This window comes from Apis cerana, linkage group LG11 (genome assembly GCF_029169275.1).
Source record: "Apis cerana isolate GH-2021 linkage group LG11, AcerK_1.0, whole genome shotgun sequence".
NCBI lineage: Eukaryota > Metazoa > Arthropoda > Insecta > Hymenoptera > Apidae > Apis > Apis cerana.
Window position 1 is genome coordinate 9,675,704 of NC_083862.1, and position 9,326 is coordinate 9,685,029.

Sequence of the window (9,326 nt, forward strand, 5' to 3'; positions counted from 1 at the left end):
GCTATCGGTAACAATATGCGATCATTTTATTTTTACAATAACGCTAGTTAAATGTTAATCGTATTTTTAAAGTACGGAAAAAATCGATTATGATTTCAATATTGGAAAATATTATAAAATGCTGTATTAAAATCGTATTTTTGCTATATTATAAAGGGATAAATATTAAAAGAAAAATTTGAAAGTAACAAATATTTGTTTTAAATATTTTATTATTAAATCAAATAAGAATATTTTTATTCATTTTCTTGAGAACGTAACCTTGCACTGGCATTAGTTACTCTTATTGAAAGTTGTTGAGCACGTTCAACAATGGATTTACGTTTTTTACTGCTCACACCATGAGCAATTTCAGCACAAAATTTTCTGTTTTGCATCATTAAAACTTCCAATTCCTGCAAATCAAAGAAAATAAATTTCATTTGTTATAATTACTAAAAATAAATTAATTTATTATAAAAAAAATATTCTTTACAAAGAAATAAATAAAATAGATATCTTTTGTAATAATGAAAAAAAAAGAAAAAATCTATATTACATAAAAATATATTATTTTAAAAAATAAGAATGCATAATATTTTACCAATTTTATTAATATTAATTTATGAATAATATTATAATTTTTTATTAACTATTAAAATTATTTAACTTTATTTACCTTAACATTATGTACCAAAACTTTTCTAAAACCAGTTGGCAACATGTGACGAGTTTTTTTGTTACTTCCATAACCAATATTGGGCATCAAATATTGTCCCTTAAAACGCCTACGAACTCTATTATCAATACCTTTAGGTTTACGCCAGTTTCTCTGAAAATTTATTTTATTATATTTATATGTACATCAAATTAATATCTTCGAAATTAAAAAATTTTTTAAATGTTAAAAGTTTAATAATAATGAATAATATAATAAATAATGAACAATATAATATACCTTTAATTTACTGTAACGATCACTCTGATGACGAATAAACTTTTTTGTTCTTTTTTTTACAATTGTAGGCCTGTATACTGGACGAATAGCCATTTTTATAAGAAATTACAAGACTGAAATTAAAAATACAAAGATAACCTAGATTATCACATATTTATTAATCATAAAACAATAATAGTAAATTATTTTAAAAGAAAAATATAATATATTTAATTACTCTTTATTTATCTATATTAAACTAAAACATATATGTTTTATATTACATAGATGATTTTCATTCAGTTTTTGGATTTTCTATAATTCACATACCGTCTTTTATTACACACCGAATGAAAAAGGTTATGTTCAACATGAACTAATAATATATATAGTAATACCGCAGATAGAACATTATGGATAGTTAAAAATAAAGACGCAAAGGAAATCTAGTAACATATAAGAAGAAACTAAGATCTGTTTTATAAAACGAGTTACTAAATGAAAATAAACCATATCATTTAATAAATGCCATTTTTGCTATTGGTTATTGAATTGTTCAGAATTAGTATTATTGATTTTGCTATATTCTTTTGCATATTTTTATATTGATTGAACGCTAAATTGATTTATTTTTATATAAATGAATTGTATTTTTAATTTTTAAGAAATTTTTTGTCAAATTGAATTCATATTTTTTTTTATTTTAATTTAAAAAGTTTGATTATTTTAATAATACATTTTTAAATAGAAAATATTTTGATATTTTGAAGATTGGAAATTCATTATTAGATTTTATAATTTTATTTATGTACAATAATATCTCATTAAACACACTATATAATATTTATTAAGATTAGTCTATTTTTTATATTTATATTATTTAAAAATATAATGTAATAAATAATTACAAATTTTTTAAATTGTTTTTAATTATTACTATGTGAAACAATTTTATTCTCAAATGCTAATTTGTATTTCTTACATAATAAAATCAAAACTTTGTTTTATAAAAATAAAAAAAATATATATATAATTTTATAATATAAATAAATTTATATATATAAGTTTATTTATTCTTTATTATTTATTCTTCATAATAATAAAAAATTAAATATTAATATTTATTAGAAAATAAAATAAGAAATTAAAAACATTTTTAATTTAGTAAATAATAAAATAAGTAAAAGATAAATAATAGAATAATAATAATAAATAATAGTTTTTTAATCATATGTCAAAGTAAATAGTCAATCTACTATATATAAAAATCCAATATATGACATTACGAAAAGTTACCAGATACAGTCTGCTATATCTTTCTGTCAAAGTAAGGCAACGCGTTCTGTAATGAATTTGTGTAATGAGCAAGAAAAGTGAACAGATAAATGTGGCGTAAAATGGCTTTATCGGGATTTTTCATTTAAAATACTTAAAATAATGTAACATATGCAGGTAAAAAGTATCAATATATTAAGATCTCAATGATATGATGTTTGTAGTTTCTAGTTTATATAAAAATTTAAAATATTAATAAATTATTTCCTTTGAAATTGTATCATAAATTATTTATTTGTTTATTATTATAATTGAATATAGTAATTTTTTTTTATATTTAATAATAATAATTTTAAATGACATTAACTTCAAGTACCAAATATTACATTATTTCAAGTACAGAATATTACATGACTTGCGATAGTTGTACCGTAAACTGATATACATTCGAATATTTATTATATATACATTAGTTTAAACAATTTTTTAATGTTGTTTATTATCATGGATTCTTGAAAAAAAAATTAATATACTTTACATAAGCAATTGTATTAAATATAGTTTTAATTTCACTTGACATACTTTTTTTATTTTTATTGTTTGTATTGTTGTATCAATTTATTATATATAATTATTTATAATTTTATTCTATTGAAATTTTGATGTATTCCTATTTACAGCAATATAGAAAAATATAATTGATTGGTACTATGTTTTAAAACATGCCATCTGAGATTAACGTTAAAAATATAGCTTGTGAAAAAGATAATAAAGAAAATGAATCTGAAGAACAATCTGTCACATTATTAACAGTTGGCACAATAAATGAAGGATCTTCAACTACAATAAATCATGTGGAAACTACTACTATAAGAAGTAATAATAAAAAAATATTTATGTCTAATGTTAAAAATGATTTTATAGAACAAAATGAAAATGCTTCATTGTCATCAGATGTAATCTGTGCATCAAATGAAAATGGTTTGCAGCAACAAGAAACATCTTCTAAAGAAGTAATTAATAAAATAAATAATATTCAAGAATTGAACTTACTTGAAGAATCAAGTGCATGTTGTGAATCAACATGTGATAAAGAAAATATAATTTCCAAACCTACTAGTATAGCAGTATTACCACCAGAATGTGAAACTGATAATGCTATTGTTACTCCAAATATATTAAATGATGAAATTATACATAATTCAAATCAGAAACACATATTATTGTCTCATAAAAATTTAACAAGGAAAAAGTGTTTTCTGGCAAGTGTAGATAGTAGTTCTGGAAAGATAAACAGTTTTGTAGAACAACTGCCTTTATCTTCCAAAAACATGATTAGAAAAAAACAATTTTTTAATAAAGATTTACAATCTAATAGTACAGAATCGCAATATGAACAAACTGTAGGAGACAGACATAACAATAATGATGATAATGTCTCACAACAATTTAGTTCTCAATTTCAGAATAGAGATATAAAAGGTGCTTGCAGTTTACCTCTACAAGATGTAGCTTCATGCAGTTCTGATGAACAATCACAATTTCTAAGCACTTCGATAAATGAAACACATAGTAATGATATTGCTAATGCACATAAATCATTAAATTTCACAGAAAATAATAATAAAAATACAAATGAAAATTTAAGCATATTAAGTGAAGCTGGTAGTTCACATATGTCTAAAAGTGTGCCAAAATCACAGAACACTTTGACAGACTTAGTACATTGTAATGATATTGCAAAGAAACCATTTAAACTGCCAATTTTAGAAAATTTATCTGAAACTGCCAGTGCTCAACAAACTGAGCTGGAAGAAAATGCTGTAGCATTATTAGAACCATCGATTAGAAAAAATCATTTAGAGGAAGCACAAGGCATTGAAATAGAACCCCGTTCTTCAAATAGTAGTGATGCAAGTAATTCTGATACAGAATCACAGCAAGCAATCTTAGGTCATAATGGGACCAAAAAGGTGCAATTATTTTATTCAAAAATTTATTATTATATGAATTCATAACACAATAAATAACTTAACTTTTTATTATTATTTTTAATGTTTAATATTATTTATCTATATAATGTTTTTTTTTGTATTGAATCAAATGATTAAATATTTAACATATGCAAATTTATATTCCTTTGCACTTTTATATATACATGTACAATATATGTAATTTTCATTTCACAATTGTAAATAGATTAATATTACACTCCTTCAAATTTATAAATTAAATTTTAGTATCAAATATATTGAAATTAAAATTGTTTTAAAATTAAAGTTTATGAAATATATATTTTATTTCAGAGACCATGTGATACAAATGGTATTGTAACAAAAGAAGGTGTGGAATATTATCAGTTATGGCGAAGTACAGAAGGCTTTTCATTTCCTGAAGGTTTATATGAAACATTATATCCAAATCCTCCACCATTACCACCACGGGTAACTCACAAACTTTTGCATAGAAGTAATGCTTTGCCAACTGGTCCACCAGAATTACCTAAAAGACATCCTCAAAAATATTCTGCACCTTTGCATCCTGAAGATTGTTTTGGATTTGAAATCGTAGATGTTGATGAAGCTTCTAATTCAAAGGTAATTTAATGAAATGTATGCATTACAATTAATTACAATAAATTACAATAAATATAATTTTACAATTTATATATAAAATAGATATTGTCTTATATAAATAGATATTATCTTATATAAATATCTCTTATATATCTCTTATATATTTTTTATATTTGTATAATTCTATATATTATTATTATTAATTCTTTTTAATTTATATTGAACTATTAAATATTTAAATATTTAATATTTTAGTCGCGAAGAGCTGTTACAAAAAGTATAGCGCTGTTGAGTTCACCAAGACCACCTAGACCATTAGAAAGACCAATATCCAGTTTAACAAATCAATTAGAATGTCCACCAACACCTACACATCGTCCGAAACCATTACGTCCCTTACCGATGTGCCAAACATCTAATGTACCATTATCATCTGAAGAACCTTTGCCTCCATGTAAGAAATCTATCATAACTTTCTATAACATTATAATCTAATTAGAAAATAAATTTTACATTGTTATTGCAGCATGGGAAGCAAGAATTGATAGTCATGGTCGAGTATTCTATATAGATCATATTAATCGAACGACAACTTGGCAAAGACCTAATTTAACAACACGAAACACTGGTTGCGATCTTCGAAGACAGCAATTAGATAGGCGTTATCAAAGTGTTCGTCGAACCATTTCTCGACCCGACAATATTGATCGTGAACCATCTAGTTCACAACATACAAATGGAAATAATTTCGAGAATATTGAACGGGCGAATGAACGAATTGAAAGAAATGAAACTGAACCATTTGATATTAGTATGAGTCCTCCAGTATTATTTTTAACAAGGCCCGATTTTTTCACAGTATTACATAGCCATGCAGAAGCAGTGGAATTATATAATCGTAATCCTAGTTTAAAACATATGATTAGCAAAATTAGAAGAGATACTGCAGTATTTCCAAGATATGAACATAACAGAGATTTGGTAGCATTAATAAATTTTTTTGCTGATTCAGCTAAGGAACTTCCAAGAGGTTATGAATCAAAACTTGATAGAACAGGCAAAGTAAATATTTATTATGATTAAATTTATATTATGATTAAAAATTTTATTCGTCAGAAATTTTCTTTGTGAAAGTAAAATATTATTTTAATAATCATATTTTCAGAGATTTTTCATTTGTCATGCTAGAAAAGCAACATCTTTTATTGATCCAAGATTGCCTACTGAATCAATTCATATACGAACATTAATAGATGAAGCACCAGTACCACCACCTAGACCTCAACAATCAGCTATCACAACTATACCAGATATACCTGTAGCTTATAATGATAAAGTTGTTGCTTTTTTGCGTCAACCTAATATAATGGATATTTTAAAAGAAAGACATTCAGCATTGGGACAAAATATTGCACTTCGAGAAAAAGTAAATACAATACGAATTGAAGGTACATCTGCTTTGCAACGATTAGGACATGATGTACCTCTAGCATTATTATTAAGGTATCATATAATCTTATTTTTGAATGAAATAAAGAATGAAATGATATAAATATTGAATTTATTATTATAGCTTATTTGAACAAGAAATTATGTCATATGTACCTGGAAACGTTGGCAGATCTCCATTAGGTAGTCCGCATGCTTCGCCTGGCTTAACAAGAGCTTCTGCTAGAGCTCCGGCTCCCTACAGAAGAGATTTTGAAGCTAAACTTAGAACATTTTATAGGAAATTAGAAAGTAAAGGATATGGGCAAGGTCCAGGAAAATTAAAGTGAGAATTTATAATAAAAACTATGAAAAGTATAAAAATATATTTATTTAAATAAATATATTATATATTTTTTTTATATTTTATTTAGATTGCATATTAGAAGAGAACATTTTTTAGAAGACGCTTTTACTCGCATTATGGCTGCTTCAAAAAAGGATTTACAAAAAAGTAAATTAGTAATTATGTTTGATGAGGAAGAAGGTGTAGATTATGGTGGTCCATCCCGTGAATTTTTCTTTCATTTATCGCGAGAACTTTTTAATCCTTATTATGGATTATTCGAATATTCTGCTAATGATACTTATACTGTACAAGTATCGCCAATGTCAGCTTTTGTAGATAATTATCATGATTGGTTCAGATTTTCAGGCAGAGTCTTAGGTTTAGCTTTGGTTCATCAATATTTGCTAGATGCCTTTTTTACGAGACCATTTTATAAAGCTCTTTTGAGAATACCAGCAAGTTTAAGTGATTTAGAAAGTTTAGATCAAGAATTCCATCAAAGTTTAATGTGGATTAAAGAAAGAGATATAAGTATCGAACCATTGGAATTAACTTTTTCGGTCACGGAGGAACTTCTCGGACGAGTAGCTGAACGTGAATTAAAACCAGGAGGTAGAAATATTGCTGTTACAGAGAAAAATAAGAAAGAATATCTTGAAAGAGTTGTACGTTGGAGACTCGAGCGTGGTATTGCTGAACAAACGGAATCTTTAGTTCGTGGATTTTACGAAGTTGTAGATCCACGATTAGTATCAGTCTTTGATGCACGAGAATTGGAATTAGTAATAGCTGGAGCAGCAGAAATTGACCTTAATGATTGGAGGACACATACAGAATACAGAAGTGGTTATCACGATGCTCATCCAGTAGTAGAATGGTTTTGGAGCAGTATAAGTCGATTTACTAATGAACAACGATTAAGATTACTACAATTTGTTACTGGTACATCAAGCATTCCATATGAAGGATTTGCAGCTTTACGTGGATCTACAGGACCACGGAAATTTTGCATTGAAAAATGGGGAAGACCAAATAGTTTACCCAGGTATAAATATTTTTATTTTGAAAATAATTTAATAAAATTATTTTAGTAAACTGTAATTACTATGATGTTGATAATTTTTAAATTTATTGATAATATTGTTTATTTGGTAATATTATTTTTTAAACTAGATATTTTTCAGAGCTCACACATGCTTCAATCGTTTGGATCTTCCACCATATCCTACACCTGAAATTTTATATGAAAAGCTTTTATTGGCTGTAGAAGAAACAAATACTTTTGGAATAGAATAAAACAATTTGTTACGATTACAGCAAGTGCATAAGATATAAGAAAAATACCATATTATAAATGAAGTGTTATTGGATTTAAAGGTACATTGATTATTCTGATATTTAAAAACTTGTGATTGGATTTTTAAAATCACTACAATCAAAACTGTATCAAAATGTATATATTTAATAGAAACAGTGTTGCGCATATTTTGAAAATTTTAAATATTGTATACATGTTGCTGTAATCTATTTATATTAAAATTAAATAATAATTCGCGCAGTACATTTCTTATATAAAAATTATAGATTTAATACATTACAAAAAAAAAAAATACTTAGATATAGATATATGCAATTACTTTTATTCAAATATTGATGGTTATAGAAAATGTTGGAAGAATACACACACACATATTGTAGGTATATAGAACAAAAATTAAATTTGAAATTGATGCAAGAATAGTTGATTTATTTAATGTAATTTTTATAAAAACAAATAATTTCTTTTTTTTATATTTTATAAAAATATTCTTTTGAATTTTTTATAAAACTTGAAAAATTAATATCGCATTTTACAAAAATGTATAATGCAGCTATTCTATTGTTTTTTTAATTTATAGATGTACTGATTTCTAGTCTATATTTTTAAATATTAAGTTATGCAGCTATTTCATCAATATTTTTGGACATTCCATATCGATTTATTTAATATTTTCGTAATTAATTTTGAATGTTATGTAAAGAAATAAGAAGAATGTTTATAAAGTAAAAAATTTTTATTATATATTTAAAAATTGTAATCTTGTATCTTTTTATAAGATATTATATAGTTTTTATAAACATTCTTTCAATATGTTTTATATTATTTATCTTCAACTTAAGGTAAAAATTTCAATTTTAATTATTAATTATTTGTAAAATTATTTGAAATTAATGAATAGGTAACAAAAATATAAATATATAAAAAATATAAAATTAATGAAAGTAACATGAATAATAAATTATTGTTCAGTCTCTTATTTCATATTTAATATTAATATATACATTTTACAGGATTTTATTTGATATACATAAAATATTAATTTCATTTATTTAATATTTTAAAACTAATTTTAAAGAAACTTATGCTACAAAAATATTATAATATTATATTACTTAAAAAATTGTGAATATTTAAATACTCTTATGCTTTAAAATTTACTCTTGAACTTTAATCTCGCTTTTGTGATTTTAGCATAAAAAATTTTCGTCTATAAATCATTTAGTCGTTTCTTATCTTAAAATAAAAAAGAAGAACATATATGAAATAAAATATATGGATTTTTGTAATTTGCAAAAACTTTATTTATAGTTTTTTTGACACAAAATTGCATTAAAGAACAATTTAATAAAATTACTTGTAGAATTCAAAATAAAATATTAAATATTTATAAACATGAATAAAATAAATAACTTACATTATTAAATATAAAATATAAAATCATTTTTGTATATTATTTATTTT

At 23.9% G+C, this 9,326-nt stretch overlaps 2 protein-coding genes across 5 annotated transcripts; one reads left to right on the top strand and one right to left on the bottom strand.

Annotated features, from left to right (window-relative positions):
• Positions 1-194: 194 nt before the first annotated feature.
• LOC107997702 (large ribosomal subunit protein eL32) lies at positions 195-1,392 on the bottom strand. 3 transcript variants are annotated; one of them, XM_017056469.3, is made up of 4 exons: positions 1,247-1,392; positions 938-1,050; positions 659-811; positions 195-395 (listed from the first exon to the last, which is right to left on the bottom strand). In XM_017056469.3, exons 2-4 carry the CDS (start codon positions 1,028-1,030, stop codon positions 237-239), a joined length of 405 nt encoding a protein of 134 aa, XP_016911958.1. In that variant the 5' UTR covers positions 1,031-1,050; positions 1,247-1,392; the 3' UTR covers positions 195-236. The 3 variants fall into 3 exon arrangements, with proteins under 3 accessions (XP_016911958.1, XP_016911959.1, XP_061937693.1); XM_017056470.3 differs by having other exon boundaries at positions 1,155-1,316; XM_062081709.1 differs by having other exon boundaries at positions 938-1,075; positions 1,155-1,289.
• An 801-nt stretch (positions 1,393-2,193) lies between these two features.
• LOC107997759 (E3 ubiquitin-protein ligase HECW2) lies at positions 2,194-8,091 on the top strand. 2 transcript variants are annotated; one of them, XM_017056582.3, is made up of 9 exons: positions 2,194-2,368; positions 2,872-4,164; positions 4,498-4,788; positions 5,023-5,221; positions 5,294-5,829; positions 5,933-6,270; positions 6,341-6,541; positions 6,630-7,589; positions 7,729-8,091. In XM_017056582.3, the coding sequence occupies exons 2-9, from the start codon at positions 2,914-2,916 to the stop codon at positions 7,838-7,840; spliced, it is 3,888 nt and encodes a 1,295-aa protein (XP_016912071.1). In that variant the 5' UTR covers positions 2,194-2,368; positions 2,872-2,913; the 3' UTR covers positions 7,841-8,091. The 2 variants fall into 2 exon arrangements, with proteins under 2 accessions (XP_016912071.1, XP_028522474.1); XM_028666673.2 differs by having other exon boundaries at positions 2,200-2,368; positions 7,718-8,091.
• The last annotated feature ends 1,235 nt before the right edge of the window (positions 8,092-9,326 follow it).

Excerpts from the sequence above, each read along its gene's own strand:
- LOC107997702 (XM_017056469.3), bottom strand. The coding sequence starts at position 1,030 with ATGGCTATTCGTCCAGTATACAGGCCTACAATTGTAAAAAAAAGAACA. Across the intron at positions 812-937 it reads ATCGTTACAGTAAATTAAAG|AGAAACTGGCGTAAACCTAA; the intron begins GTATATTATATT and ends ATAAATTTTCAG. Across the intron at positions 396-658 it reads TTTTGGTACATAATGTTAAG|GAATTGGAAGTTTTAATGAT; the intron begins GTAAATAAAGTT and ends TTTGATTTGCAG.
- LOC107997759 (XM_017056582.3), top strand. The coding sequence starts at position 2,914 with ATGCCATCTGAGATTAACGTTAAAAATATAGCTTGTGAAAAAGATAAT. Across the intron at positions 4,165-4,497 it reads GTCATAATGGGACCAAAAAG|AGACCATGTGATACAAATGG; the intron begins GTGCAATTATTT and ends ATTTTATTTCAG. Across the intron at positions 5,222-5,293 it reads TGAAGAACCTTTGCCTCCAT|CATGGGAAGCAAGAATTGAT; the intron begins GTAAGAAATCTA and ends TTGTTATTGCAG.